This window comes from Scyliorhinus canicula, chromosome 23 (genome assembly GCF_902713615.1).
Source record: "Scyliorhinus canicula chromosome 23, sScyCan1.1, whole genome shotgun sequence".
Lineage (NCBI taxonomy): Eukaryota > Metazoa > Chordata > Chondrichthyes > Carcharhiniformes > Scyliorhinidae > Scyliorhinus > Scyliorhinus canicula.
In genome coordinates, this window is record NC_052168.1 from 21,892,194 (window position 1) to 21,907,745 (window position 15,552).

Below are 15,552 nucleotides of genomic sequence, written 5' to 3' on the forward strand. Positions count from 1 at the left end.
TCCTGGAATCGGAGGGACGTTTGGCCTCTCGGGGATGCTTTGAGGACATCCGTAAGGCGTGCTCCCGGGAATTTCCTGCTGCGGCAATGTTGGAGCAGCATAGTTGATTCGGGAGTCTTTCACCTGGCACATGAGTGACATGCCCCGCCCAGTGGAGCCTGCTTTGTGATGAGTGCTCGATGTCGATGCCTTGGGAGAGGGACACCTTCCTGGAGGATCTCTCTAAGGCAGCACTCTAATTCCTTAAGGTGCCTGCTGTGGGTTGCCCAACCCTCCGGGGCAAACAGGAGCATGGCGATCAGTGCTACCCCTCAAGTAGATTATTGTTAGGTTAAAAAAAGGTAATTAAAATACTAAACATGATTTGTTTTTAGACTTAAAAATAAAACCTATACAATTCACTTCAAACTGAAAGCCTCCTCAGGGAGCTGAACAAATCTCAACATAGGAAGTAACATAAAAACATAGTGCAGGTTGTGTTTTTCAGTTTAGTGGTGATGTCCCGGTAATTGTTGTGCGTTCTGCTGTGTTATTTTTGCCAGTTTGATATTGATATACTCTGGTATTCAGCATTCATGTTCCTTTTTAAAAAAAATAATTTTAATTCAAATTTTCACAAAATATCAATAACAGAAAATACTGAGAACAGAAAGAACAACCCCCCCCCCCCCCCAACCCCCCCATGTACACAAAAAAGAAGAATTAAATTAACGCCAGTCATTAGCAAAGAACAAATGTACACGTCCCTTCAGTCCAAAACCAAGAGACGACCCCTCCCCCCGGATTGCTGCTGCTGGCCTTTTACTACTGTTCTGCCAGGAAATCTAGGAATGGTTGCCATCTCCTGAAGAACCCCTGCACTGACCCCCTTAGGGCAAATTTCACCCTCTCCAATTTAATAAACCCCGCCATATCGTTGACCCAGGCCTCCACGCTTGGGGTCCTCGCATCCTTCCACTGAAGAAGAATCCTCCGCCGGGCTACTAGGGACGCAGAGGCCAGAATGCCGGCCTCTCTTGCCTCCTGCACTCCCGGCTCTTCTGCAACCCCAAATATTGCGAGCCCCCAGCCCGGTTTGACCCTGGATCCTACCACCCTCGACACCGTCCTTGCTACGCCCTTCCAAAATTCCCCCAGCGCTGGGCATGCCCAGAACATATGGGCGTGGTTTGCTGGGCTCCCCGAGCACCTAGCACACCTGTCCTCGTTCCCAAAAAACCGGCTCATCCTTGTCCCGGTCATGTGGGCCCTATGCAGCACCATAAACTGTATGAGGCTAAGCCTTGCACAAGAAGAGGAGGAGTTCACCCTTCCTAGGGCATCCGCCCACGTCCCCTCCTCAATCTCCTCACCCAGCTCCTCCTCCCATTTACCCTTCAGCTCCTCCACCGAGGCCTCGTCTACCTCCTGCATCACTGTACGTTGCCGAGATCCTCCCCTCTCCAACCCACACCCCCAAGAGCACCCTGTCCTGGACCCCACGCGGTGGCAGCAGAGGGAACTCTGCCGCCTGACAAACCCCCTTACCTGCATGTACCTAAAGGTGTTCCCCGGGGGAAGCCCGAACTTCCCTTCCAGCTCACCCAGGCTCGCAAACTTCCCGTCTACAAACAGGTCCCTCAACCTCCTAACACCTGCCCTGTGCCAACTCAGGAACCCGCCGTCAATTCTCCCCGGGACAAACCGGTGGTTCCCCCGTATCGGGGACCCCACCTCCCCCCTATGCCGTCTCCACTGCCCCCAAATTTTGAGGGTAGCTGCCACCACCGGGCTCGTATACCTCGTTGGAGGGAGCGGCAGCGGCGCCTTTGCCAGCGCTTCCAGGCTCGTGCCCACACAGGATGCCATCTCCATCCTCTTCCATGCTGCCCTTTCCCCGTCCATTACCCACTTACGCACCATTGCTGCGTTGGCAGCCCAATAATACCCACAGAGGTTGGGCAGCGCCAGCCCTCCCTATCCCTGCCCCGCTCCAAGAACACCCTTCTCACCCTTGGGGTCCCGTCCGTCCACACAAACCCCGTAATGCTCCTGATAACCTGCCTGAAAAAGGCCTTCGGGATAAGGATGGGGAGGCACTGGAACAGGAACAGAAACCTCGGAAGCACCGTCATCTTGACTGATTGCACCCTACCTGCCAAAGACAGCGGCGGCATGTCCCACCTCTTAAACTCCTCCTCCATTTGCTCCACCAGCCTTGTGAGGTTAAGCTTATGCAAGGCCCCCCAGCTCCTGGCCACCTGGACCCCAAGTACCTGAAGCTCCTCTCCGCCCTTTTTAGTGGGAGCCGACCAATCCCCCCCTCCTGGTCCCCCGGGCGAACAACGAACAGCTCGCTTTTCCCAAAGTTGAGCTTGTACCCTGAGAAATCCCCAAATTCCCTGAGAATCCTCATCACTTCTGACATTCCCCCCACCTGCAGTGTGGGTCATACAGGCCGATCTCACTCTTAAATGTAGACGCCAAGCTGTTGGCGAAGATTTTAGCCACGAGGATAGAGGACTGTGTGCTGCAGGTTATCCACAAGGATCAAACGGGGTTTGTGAGGGGGGAGGCAGCTGAACATTAACATACGGAGTCTCTTAAATGTTCTAACGATGCCGGCGGTAGAAGGGCCACGTATAACAATAAGTCATCTGCATAGAGCGACACTCGGTGCTCCTCCCCACCCCGCACCAGCCCCCTCCAGTTCCTCACCTCCCTCAGCTCCATGGCCAGGGGTTCAATTGCCAACGCAAAAAGCAGGGGGGACAAGGGACACCCCTGCCTCGTCCCTCGGTATAACCGAAAATAGTCCGACCTCCTCCTATTCGTGGCCACGCTCGCCATCGGGGCCTCATATAACAGCCTCACCCACCTGACAAACCCCTCCCCAAACCCAAACCTTTCCAGCACCTCCCACAAGTATCCCCACTCAACCCTATCGAAGGCCTTCTCCGCGTCCAGTGCCACCACTATCTCCGCCTCCCCTTCTACCGCCGGCATCATTATACCATTCAAGAGACTCCGTATGTTAGTGTTCAGCTGCCTCCCCTTCACGAACCCCGTTTGACCCTCGTGGATAACCTGCGGCACACAGTCCTCAATCCTCGTGGCTAAAATCTTCGCCAACAGATTCTACATTCGCGTCTACATTTAAGAGTGAAATCGGCCTGTATGACCCACACTGCAGGGGATCCTTGTCCCACTTAAGGGTCATGGAAATCCGTGCCCGAGACATCGTCGGAGGTAGAACCCCCCCTTCCCTTGCCTCATGGAAGGTCCTAACCAACAGGGGACCTAACAGGTCTGCATACATCTTATAAAATTTGACCGGGAACCCATCCAGCCCCGGCGCCTTCCCCGACTGCATGCTCCCTATCCCTTTGACCAGCTCCTCAAGCTCAATTGGCGCCCCCAGCCCCTCCACCTGTCCCTCCTCCACCATCGGGAATCTCAGCTGGTCAAAAAAGTGCCCCATCCCCCCCCTCCTCCACCTGGTGTTCGGACTGATACAGTTTCTCGTAGAAGTCCCTGAAGACCCCATTAATGTCTACCCCCCTTCGCACCACATTTCCTCCCCTATCCTTAACTCCACCAATCTCCCTGGCCGCATCCCACTTGCGGAGCTGGTGCGCCAGCATCCTGCTCGCCTTCTCCCCATATTCATACACCGCCCCCTGTGCTTTCCTCCACTGAGCTTCCGCCTTTCTGGTGGTCAACAAGTCGAACTCAGCCTGGAGGCTGCGCCGCTCCCTCAGCAATCCCTCCTCCGGAGCCTCCGCGTATCTCCTGTCCACCCTCACCATCTCCCCAACCAGTCTCTCTCTGTTCTCTCCTCTCCCTGTGGGCTCGAATGGAGATCAACTCCCCCCTAACCACCGCCTTCAGCGCCTCCCAGACCGTCCCCACTCGGACCTCCCCATTGTCATTGGCCTCCAGGTACCTCTCAATACATCCTCGAACCCGCCCGCCCACCTCCTCGTCCGCCAGCAGCCCCACCTCCAAGCGCATAAGCGGGGGCTGGTCTCTCTCCTCCCCCAGCTCGAGGTCCACCCAGTGTGCGGCATGGTCAGAAATGGCTATCGCCGAATATTCAGCATCTTCCACCCCCGCAATCAGCGCCCTATTCATAACGAAAAAATCAATCGGGGAATAGGCCTTATGCACATGGGAGAAGTATGGCCCTCGGCCTCGCAAACCTCCATGGATCCACCCCTCCCATCTTGTCAATAAGCCCCCTCAACACCTCAGCCGCCACTGGCCTCCTACCCGTCCTGGAACTGGATCGATCCAGTGGCGGATCCAGCACTGTGTTGAAATCCCCCCCCATTATCAGACCCCCCCGCCTCCAAATCTGGAATCCGGGCCAACATGCGGCGCATGAAACCCGCATCGTCCCAATTCAGGGCGTATACATTGACCAGCACCACCTGCTCCCCCTGCAGCTTACCGCTTACCATCACATACCTCCCGCCGCTGTCTGCCACCACATTTCGACGCCTCAAACGACACCCTCTTCCCCACCAGGATCGCCACCCCCCGATTTTTTGCATCCAGCCCTGAATGAAACACCTGGCCTACCCATCCCTTCCTCAATCTAACCTGATCCGCCACCTTCAGGTGCGTCTCCTGAAGCATGGCCACATCCGCCTTCAGCCCCTTCAGGTGCGCAAACACGCGGGCCCGTTTGACCGGCCCATTCAGTCCCCTCACATTCCAGGTTATCAGCCGGATCAGGGGGCTACCTACCCCCCTCCCCCGTCGACTAGCTATTACCCTTTCTCAGTGCGCCCCCCGCTCAGCCCGTTCTCCACGGCGACAGACCTCCATCCCGACCCCCTCTACATGCTCCAGCTCCTTCTCGGCCATTCCAGCAGCAACCCGGTACCCCCCCTCCCCAAGCTAGGGCCCCCCTTAGCTTCGTAACCCCTTCCATTGTACTTCCGTAAGTCAGCCAACTCCTGCTGACCCCGGCTGCTCCTGCCACCCCAATGACCCTCCCCATTGCAACGCAACCACCACGCCCTCCCCCCGTGCCGGCCCCGCCCACTCCTCCCGAGCCCAGCCCCCCGACCCAACACGCGGGGAAAAAACAGGCACATGACCCAACAGGACTGCGAACCACTCCCAAACTGTCAACGAGTGAAAAAAAAACCCAGACGTGACAAAGCGCCCAAGGAAACAGATAACAATCCCAAAAAGTGAAAAAGCAGAACAGCAAAAAGATATAATCAAATAGAACCGATAAAAGCGAAAGGATGCCAAGGAGGACAGAGCCTCCGGGCTGTGTACACAGTTCCCCAGTCCTCAGTTTAAGTCCAGCTTCTCTGCCTGGACGAAAGCCCCAGGCCTCCTCCGGAGAGTCAAAGTAGAGCTGGCTGTCCTTATAAGTGACCCAGAGGCGTGCCGGCTGTAACAGGCCAAACTTGACCCCCTTCTTGTGGAGCACTGCCTTCGTCCGATTAAAACCAGCCCTTCTCTTTGCCACCTCTGCACTCCAGTCCTGGTAGATCCTGATCTCCTCATTTTCCCACTTGCTTCTCCTCTCCTTCGCCCATCTCAGCACACACTCACGGTCGACGAAGCGGTGAAATCGGATCAGCACCGCCCGAGGCGGCTAATTTGGCCTGGGTTTCCTCAGCAGCACCCGATGGGCACCCTCCAGCTCTAAGGGTCCCTGGAACGACCTCGCACCCATTAGCGTGTTCAGCATCATAGCCACATAGGCCCCCAAATCCGAACCTTCCAGCCCCTCTGGGAGGCCTAGAATCCGCAGGTTCTTCCGACGGGCCCGGTTATCCATCTCCTCCATCCTTGCTGACCACGTCTTGTGGAGCGCCTCGTGCGACTCCACCTTCACTGCCAGGCCCAGGGGTTAGTCCTCTCTCTCCGAGGCCTTTTGCCGAAGCTCTCGGATCTCCGCACCCTGAGCCATCTGGGTTGCCATGTCCAGGGATGCCTTAAGTGGTTCCAGGATCTCTGCCTTCAGCTCCCTGAAGGAGCCCTGAAGCAGCTCCTGCTGCTCCCGCACCCACTGCTGCCACGCTGCTGATTCCCCGCCTGCCGCCATCTTGCCTTTCCTGCCTCGCACCTTTCTCTGCTCCAAAGCCGTTTTTTTGACCGCGCCGCTCCTGGTCCAGGCCATCCACTGGTGGAGAATCTTGGAGGAAGTGTTCCCACACGGGACGCGGGACGCTCTGCTTTGTTTGGCCAGCTGGTGTGGCCCTTCCTGCACCTATCACTGGCAACCACAAGTTCTGTTCTCAAAACAAACCAAACTGAGGAAATTTACTGAGGAAATTGTGCCCCCCCCGCCCCCCAAGCCACCCCTACCAGCATTGTTTTGGTGTTTCAACGTATTCAACGTCTTCTCCTCAGTAATGACCTGATATAGAAACCGAGGGAACCTCAGCTTGGAGACATTACAAGTGCATTACCCTATAGAATTATAGAATCCCGACAGTGTAGAAGAAGGCCATTCAGCCCATCGAGTCTGCACCGAACCGAAGAGCGCCCTACGTAGATCCAATCCTCCGCCCTATCCCTGTAACCGTGTCCCCCTCTTGGACACGAAGGGGCGATCTGGCGAGTCCAGCTCACCAAACTTGCACATCTTTGTGACTGTGGGAGGAAACCGGAGCACCCGGAGGAAACCCACGCAGACACGGGGAGAACGTGCGGACTCCGCACAGACCGTGACCCAGCGGGGAATCAAACCTGAGACCCTGGTGCTGTGAGGCAACAGTGCTAACCGCTATGCTGGCGTGCCACTTGTGATCAGTGACGCCGTAGCACTTCTGTCAGGTGACAGTCACCCGAGGGAAGAATCCAACTCGGGTCCCTGGTGCTGAGAGGCAGCAGTGCCAACCACTGTGCCACCACTTGGCGATTTTGTGTGGACTTAAGGCGGTGCCAGTTTTCATTCAGGTGTGCATGTGTCACTCACAATGTTAATGTCTCAATGAAACCTAGCTGGGTATATTTTTCTTAGTTTAAATTAAAAGACCCTGGTCCTGTAGCGCAGAGCAACAAAGTTCACTTGGAAAACAGTGGCAGGATCGTTCAGAGTCAGCATGGATTTACGAAAGGACGCTCAATCAATCTCGAGGAATTCTTTGAGGATATAGCTAGTGGAGCTCATGAGGGGGAGCCAGTGGATGTGGTTTATTTGGACTTTCAGAAGGCTGTCGACAAGTTCATGGGATTGGGGATAGTGTATTGCAATTGGCTAGAAAACTGGTTGACCGACAGGAAGCAAAGAATAGGAATAAACGGGTCTTTTCCCAAGTGGCAGGCAGTGGTTAGTGGGGTTCTGCAGGGATTAATGCTGGGGCCCCAGCTATCCACATGTATATTAATGATTTAGATGTGGGAAGTAAATGTTGCTGCTGACACAAAGCTGGGTGGGAGGGTGAGCTGGAAGGAGCATGCAGAGATGCTTCAGAGTGATTTGGACAGGCTGAGTGAGTGGGAAAATGCATGACGGTTGTGGAATAATTTGGATAAATATGCGGTTATCCACTTAGGTAGCAAAGGCAGGAAGGTCGATTATTACCTGAATGGCTATAGATTGGGAAAAGATGATGTGCACTGAGACCAGAGTGTCCTTGTACACCAGTCACTGAAGGCAAGCATACAGATGCAGCAGGTGGTAAAAAAAGCAAATGGTAGGGCAACACGGGGGCGCAGTGGTTAACATTGCTGCCTCACGGCGCCGAGGTCCCAGGTTCGATCCCGGCTATGGGTCACTGTCCGTGTGGAGTTTGTTCATTCTCCCCGTGTTTGTGTGAATTTCGCCCGCACAACCCAAAGATGTGCAGGTCGGGTGAATTAACCGCACTAAATTGCCCAGTAATTAGAAAAAATGAATTAGGTACTCTAAATTTATTTTTAAAATGTAAACGAGAGGATTTGAGTACAGGAGCAGGGATATCTTGCTGCAATTATACAGGGCCTTGGTGAGGCCACACCTGGAATATTCTGTGCAGTTTTGGTCTCCTTATCTGAGGAAGGATATTCAGTGTAAAATATGGGAAAGATCAACAATAAACACATACATACGAAAAATGGCAAGAAGTAGATTGGACAGTACAGAACATTGGTTTCTTTCATGACATGATCAATCCTCGCCTTGCACTTATCATGTTGTTCTTTCTTTCCTTCCGTTCTTCCAAAAACATTTCCCGTTGTTTTTCCCTGATCTGTAACTTTGGCTGCTTAGGATTTGTGAGAATGGGCCATCCTAGTATATCCACCCATAATGCCTCATGACCAGCTCCCTCCAATGTGTCCTCCCTCAACACAACTATGATCTGCTCCCTAATCAGCAATGAAACTCCCCCTCCTCTTTTGTTCCCGTTCTGTCCGATCTAAAACAACAATATCCTGGAATGTTAAGCTGCCAGTCCTGTCCCTCCTTTAACCATGTCTCTGTAATTGCACTTACATCATAGTCCCACACAGTAATCCAAGCTCTCAGTTCATCTGTTTTACCTGTTATATGTTTTGCATTGAAACAAACGCACTCCAGACCTGCAGCTTCCCACTGAGCCCTGCAGCTTCCCCCTGCCTGCTCTTACCCTGAGCCCTGCCTGCTCTTACACTGAGCCCTGCCTGCTCTTACCCTGAGCCCTGCAGCTTCCCGCTGCCTGCTCTTACCCTGAGCCCTGCCTGCTCTTACCCTGAGCCCTGCAGCTTCCCCCTGCCTGCTCTTACCCTGAGCCCTGCAGCTTCCCCCTGCCTGCTCTTACCCTGAGCCCTGCCTGCTCTGACCCTGAGCCCTGCAGCTTCTCCCTGCCTGCTCTTACCCCGAGCCCTGCAGCTTCTCCCTGCCTCCTCTTACACTGAGCCCTGCAGCTTCCCCCTGCCTGCTCTTACCCTGAGCCCTGCCTGCTCTTACCCTGAGCCCTGCCTGCTCTTACCCTGAGCCCTGCCTGCTCTTACCCTGAGCCCTGCCTGCTCTTACCCTGAGCCCTGCCTGCTCTTACCCTGAGCCCTGCCTGCTCTTACCCTGAGCCCTGCCTGCTCTTACCCTGAGCCCTGCCTGCTCTTACCCTGAGCCCTGCCTGCTCTTACCCTGAGCCCTGCCTGCTCTTACCCTGAGCCCTGCCTGCTCTTACCCTGAGCCCTGCCTGCTCTTACCCTGAGCCCTGCCTGCTCTTACCCTGAGCCCTGCCTGCTCTTACCCTGAGCCCTGCCTGCTCTTACCCTGAGCCCTGCCTGCTCTTACCCTGAGCCCTGCCTGCTCTTACCCTGAGCCCTGCCTGCTCTTACCCTGAGCCCTGCAGCTTCCCCCTGCCTGCTCTTACCCTGAGCCCTGCCTGCTCTTACCCTGCGCTATCTTTATCTCAGTCTCACTTTTTCCCCAGTCTCTGCACTTAAAGGCCTTCTCTTCTGGGTCCACCTCCCTACCCCCTGAGGAGAGATTGAGTCGGTTAGGATTGTATTTGCTGTAGAATTTGAGGGTAGAATCTCATAGAAATCTCTAAAATTCTAACAGCACCGGACAGGGTAGATGCAGGAAGGATGTTCCCGATGGTGGGGGAGGGTGGGTGAGAGGGAGAGAAATTTCTTCAGCCAGATTGCGACTTCATAGAATTATAGAATCCCTACAGTGCACAAGGAGGCCCGTCAGCCCATCGCGAGTGCACCGACCCTTCGAATGAGCACTTTGCCCATTTACAAGTGTCTACCCATACCTATCCCCGTACTCCCATAACCTAACCTAACCTGCACATCCCTGGGCATTAAGGGGCAATTTAGCATGGCCAATCCACCTAACCCGCACGCCATTGGACTGTGGGAGGAAACCAGAGCACCCGGAGGAAACCCTGCAGACATGGGGAGAACTTGCAGTCTCCGCACAGACAGTCACCAGAGGGCGGAATTGAACCCGGGACCCTGGCGCTGTGAGGCGGCAGTGTTTGCCACTGTGGTCGGCGTCAAATTCACTACCGCAGAAAACACTTGAGGCAAAACGTTGTTCAACAAGGGACCTCACGGTAGCATGGTGGTTAGCATCAATGCTTCACAGCTCCAGTGGTCCCAGGTTCGATTCCCGGCTGGGTCACTGTCTGTGTGGAGTCTGCACGTCCTCCCCGTGTGTGCGTGGGTTTCCTCCGGGTGCTCCGGTTTCCTCCCACAGTCCAAAGATGTGCGGGTTAGGTGGATTGGCCATGCTAAATTGCCCGTAGTGTAAGGTTAATGGGGGGATTGTTGGGTTACGGGTATACGGGTTACGTGGGTTTGAGTAGGGTGATCATTGTTCGGCACAACATCGAGGGCCGAAGGGCCTGTTCTGTACTGTTCTATGTTCTAAGGAGTTAGATACAGCACGAGGGCTAAAGGGATCAAAGGATATGGAGGGAATGCGGCCAGAAGTTGAGTTGAATGATCAGGGGGCCTCACGGTAGCATGGTGGTTAGCATCAATGCTTCACAGCTCCAGGGTCCCAGGTTCGATTCCCGGCTGGGTCACTGTCTGTGTGGAGTCTGCACGTCCTCCCCGTGTGTGCGTGGGTTTCCTCCGGGTGCTCCGGTTTCCTCCCACAGTCCAAAGATGTGCGGGTTAGGTGGATTGGCCATGCTAAATTACCCGTAGTGTAAGGTTAATGGGGGGATCGTTGGGTTACGGGTATACGGGTTACGTGGGTTTAAGTAGGGTGATCATTGCTCGGCACAACATCGAGGGCCGAAGGGCCTGTTCTGTGCTGTACTGTTCTGTGCTGTACTGTTCTATCAGCCATGATAATGAATGGTGGAGCAGGCTCGACGGGCCGAATGGCCGGCCCCTCTTGTATGAGAGTAGCCAAGAGAACCATGTGCATTGGGAAATGACACCAGACTTCAGCTTTAAAACCCCTGATTGTCGGTGCTGGCTGTCCCTCGATTCGTGAGGACATCTCCTGGGGGCTGTGAGCTTCTGCTGGGGGTCTTCATGTGACTGAACAGGCCGATTTCCGACACACACACATTTGGACTCATGGGGCAGGGCGTGCACAAGGTAGTGGGACCTGGAGGGCAGGATTTGCTTCCTTTTGCCTTCTCTGCTGCTGCTGCTGTCCTCCCTCATGAAGACATCGTGACTCAGTGTGGCACAGTGTGGTGGGTAGGCAGTCGCCATTTTGAACAATTGGTGGCAAACTCCTTCCAGTCATTAATCTCAATGCTCAGGAATTTGAGGGGAGCTTTCAGGCTGCTGTTGACATGTTTGCCTTGTCCTTCCCTGAAACGTTGGCCATTTGAGAGTTTACCAAAGTGGACCAGGTCGGGGAGGTGACTTTCGGCCGACCGGGCACAGTGACACCTATTGACGTTGACTTTGCAGCAGTTGTACCTGAATGCTCGAGGGAGCTAGCTTCTGACTTGGCCGTGTGAGGGCGGGAAGGTTGAGTGAAGTAAAGCCCCCCACGGTTTTGAGGTCCTGGAAAACAATGCGTGTGAGGAGAAGACAGAAAAATGCTTCTTGTATCCCGCCCTGCGGAAAGGAAGTTTGTGCAGCAAATTGTTGAAAAAAATAAGTTAGTGAAAGGGTTAATGTTGATTGCTGAAGAAACTTAAGTGATTGGCCACACAGGGTAAAGTTCACAGGCGTTAAGGCTTTGTGTATTCAAGGCTGTCCCGGTTCAGGCTGTGAGCTCATATGTGTTGGCTCTATCTAACAAATAGTAGGAGGGGCCCACGTCAGGACATGCCCGAATACTGAGCAGTGGCACTCTTTTCTCAGAAACCTTTTCAGGAGTGTATTCACAGTGGAGTGAGTGGGGAGGGGTGGGGGGAACGCTGCTTCTGAGCATGAGCCATCAGCGAGAAATGATACTGTTTGGAACGGAGGATCCGCTGCTCATGATTCACTGTCTGTACAGATCAGGTAAGGCAGTGTGTGTGTGTGTGTGTGTGTGTGTGTGTGTGTGTGAGAGAGAGAGAGAAGCGTTTGGGTGGAACCTAGTTAAATGGCTGTTCACCATCAGCACAATCTATTCCCAGTGGATTGGGTTAACTCGCGATTGTTATCCGAGTCAACCAAGAGGGACCACTTTCCAAGAAGAGCGGCGGGGCCCGAGGGGATAAAAGTAGTGTCATTGAGGTTATTTCATTTTGCAATACTATTGGGGTTGCCCATTTACTGGTATTTGCACTGAAGCACATTCCATTGCAGCTTCTGGCTTGTCTCTGAGTGGGCAGTGTGTTTGATGGAGGGAAGAATCTCAGAAAAGTTTGCTCTGCTTTTGCCAGCCATGTCGGTGCTGGGGTTTGCACCTCTCAATTTGCCCCCTCCCTCCCCCCCTCCTCACTTGCTCCATGCACTATTCCCCCCCTCCTCACTTGCTCCATGCACTATCATCCCGCCCCCCTCCTCACTTGCTCCATGCACTATTTCCTCCCTCCCCCCCCCCCCCCCCCCCCCCCCCCCCCCCCCCCCCCCCCCCCCCCCCCCTCCTCACTTGCTCCATGCACTATTTCTCAGTTTGGGACAAGCCTCATGAAGTCGAGGCTCTTCCAACCTCCTCCAGCAGAGCAGGCGATTAAAATGACTTGGGTTTAATATTCCGCTTTCACCTTGATCTCTGGCCGTAGATTGGAACCTGGGTGAGGCACGGAGGTAAAGCTGAGCCGTGACACACTTTTAAAAAAAAAAAAAAAAAAAATTTTTTTTTTAAATAAAAAATTTAGATACCCAATTATTTTTTTCCAAATAAGTGGCAATTTAGCGTGGCCAATCTGCACATCTTTGGGTTGTGGGGTGGGGACCCATAGAGACACGAGGATAATGTGCAAGAGCGTCAACACACTTGCGGCCCATTCGAACACCGACTTGCTGAGGTTCTGAGGTTGTGGGGCAATTTAGCGTGGCCAATCCACCTACCCTGCACATCTTTGGGTTGTGCGGCCAAACCCACGCAGACACGGGGAGAATGTGCAAACTCCAGACGGTCAGTGACCCAGAGCCGGGATCGAACCCGGACCTCAGCGCTGTGATGCAGCAATGCTAACCATTGCGCCACCGTGCTGCCCTTATCTTGCCTCCTCTAACTATGGCACAGACACAATGACAGCCACCTCCAGTACTGTACATTTTCTTGTTGGTGAGTTAAGTGAATCAGGCCTGAGATCAATGGATAACGTCAACTATTAGGAACGGCATAGTGGTTAGCACTGCTGCCTCACAGCACCAGGGTCCCGGGTTTGATTCCGCCATTGGGTGACTGTGTGGAGTCTGCACGTTCTCCCCGTGTCTGCGTGGGTTTCCTCCGGACGCTCCGGTTTCCTCCCAAAGTCCACAGATATGCAGGTTAGGTGGATTGGCCGTGCTAAATTGCTCCTTCATGTCCAGGGATGTGTAGGTTAGGTTAAAGGATTATTGGGACAGGACAGGGAAGTGGGCTTGGGTGGAATGCTCTTTCGGAGGGTCAGTGCAGACTTGATGGGCCGAAAGGCCTCCTTCTGCACTGTGGGGATTCTATGATACTTAACCACGAAGGGAAGAGGAAGCCGGTCTCTTTATGATTGTGAACATTCTTACACCTTTCTTGTTGCCTTTCCTTCTGAGTTCCTCCATTTTTCCTCAACTGAGCAGATAGACAAATGATCCAGGCCCCTTCCTGTGCACCCCTGGAACCGGTCCGAAGTTGTGTGAAAGCGCTGTGAGGCAGCAATGCTAACCCCGTTAGAATCCTGCGTGGGGCAGCGACCAGATTCCCTGAAATGAGGTTCTCCAGGTGAAAGGCATCTCTCCTCCCCTGGACTCTGCCGTACAGTCGCTGGATTCACCTCTCGGTGCAATTGATGAACTGCTAATGTTGAACAATCTTGTACATCATTGTAAAGGGGATCCTCGTAATGCTGGCCTCGTGGGCATGTGTGGCATTCATCTGTCCACGAGCGGCAGCCTTACCGTCTGGAGGCTGAGCCCTAATGCTCGCTCCCCCTCCCCCTTTTCTGTCCAATGCATGTTGTTTCTGTCTTGGAGCACGGCCAATGGTTGCAGAGGAACGTCCGCCTGTGCAGTGAATAAATTCCCAAAAGACAATAACAGTGACCATCCACTCTCCATTTTCCTATTCGCCGTTTTGGCATATTCATTAAAATTGACCCGCCCCCCCCCCAAGGGGTGGCAAGCGACACAGTGGTTAGCACTGGGACTACGCCGCTGAGAACCCGGGTTTGATCCCGGCCCCGGGTCACTGTCCGTGTGGAGTTTGCACATTCTCCCTGTGTCTGCGTGGGTTTCACCCCCACAACCCAAAGGTGTGCAGGGTAGGTGGATTGGCCACGCTAAATTGCCCCTTAATTGGATACTCTATTTAAAAAAGAATCCTCTTGGATGCTATTCCATTCTGCCTGGACTAGTTTTCTGCGCAGTTCTCTCTTGCACAGCATCACCCTTTGGACATACTAAGACATTCCAACCTGCTGTCTAGAGGAGACAGTAGGTCCTGAGCGGGAGGCTACATATCATAGACTCCCGACAGTGCAGATGGAGGCCATTCAGCCCATCGAGTCTGCACCACCCTCCGAAAGTAGACACCCCTGCCATACCTCCATAACCCCACCTAACCTTTGGGCACGCTGGGGAAATTTTAGCACGGCCAATCCAGCTAACCTGCATATCTTTGGACTGTGGGAGGAAACTGGAGCACCCGGAGGAAACCCACGCAGACACGGGGAGAACATGCAAACTCCATACAGTCACCCGAGGGTGGAATTGAACCCGGGTCCCTGGCACTGAGGGGCAGCTGTGCTGGCAGCAGTGCCACTCACACGGGATGGGAATCCTTTTCTTTTGCCCATCAAGGAGTTGATATGAAGGGTTTATCACGTGGCAGTCCTGTACAGCAGAAGGTTTTGCTGCTTATAGATGGCCTGGGAGTCTGTGAATATCCATGGTATGGCAGAGTCAGTGCTTCACATCGGTGTGGGATGTGTATAGTTATAACCTCTATTTCATGGTCTGAGGGGACTGCTCCTTAATTTTGGATGCAGTTCCTCCCACACTCCTGACATTTGGCCACCCAGTGAGGAGGGATGCGGGCAGATCGGAGGACTTCCACGTGGAAATGCTCCTGGGCCTGGCCCAGATGGCCATACAGTGGGTGGTTGAGGGGCCCTTCAGCCTGACTGCCTGTCCCTCACCTGGTGAGGTGTCTGCTACTATGCCCCTGGCCTGCTGTGATTGGATTGGATTTGTTTATTGTTCCGTGTACCGAGGTATAGTGAAAAGTATTTTTCTGCGAGCAGCTCAACATATCATTAAGTACATGAATAGAAAAGAAAAGAAAATATATAATAGGGCAACACAAGGTCCACAATGTAACTACATAAGCACCGGCATCAGATGAAGCATACAGGGGTGTAGTGTTAATGAGGTCAGTCAATAACAGGGTCATTTAGGAGTCTGGTGACAGTGGGGAAGAAGCTGTTCTTGAGTCTGTTCGTGCGTGTTCTCAGACTTCTGTATCTCCTGCCCGATGGAAGATGTTGGAAGAGTGAGTAAGCCGGGTGGGAGCGTCTTTGATTATGCTGTCCGCTTTCCCCCTGGCAGCGGGAGGTGTAGATGGAATCAATGGATGGG

General features: G+C 53.7%; 1 protein-coding gene across 1 annotated transcript in view; it reads left to right on the top strand.

The window, feature by feature from the left end:
- Window positions 1-11,725: 11,725 nt before the first annotated feature.
- LOC119956268 (myocardin-related transcription factor A-like) overlaps window positions 11,726-15,552 on the top strand; it is a 174,533-nt gene continuing 170,706 nt past the window's right edge. Inside the window, exon 1 of the mRNA XM_038783333.1 lies at window positions 11,726-11,850. Coding sequence (XP_038639261.1) covers window positions 11,775-11,850 — 76 coding nt within the window. The 5' untranslated portion in view covers window positions 11,726-11,774. The remainder of the gene's footprint in view (window positions 11,851-15,552) is intronic.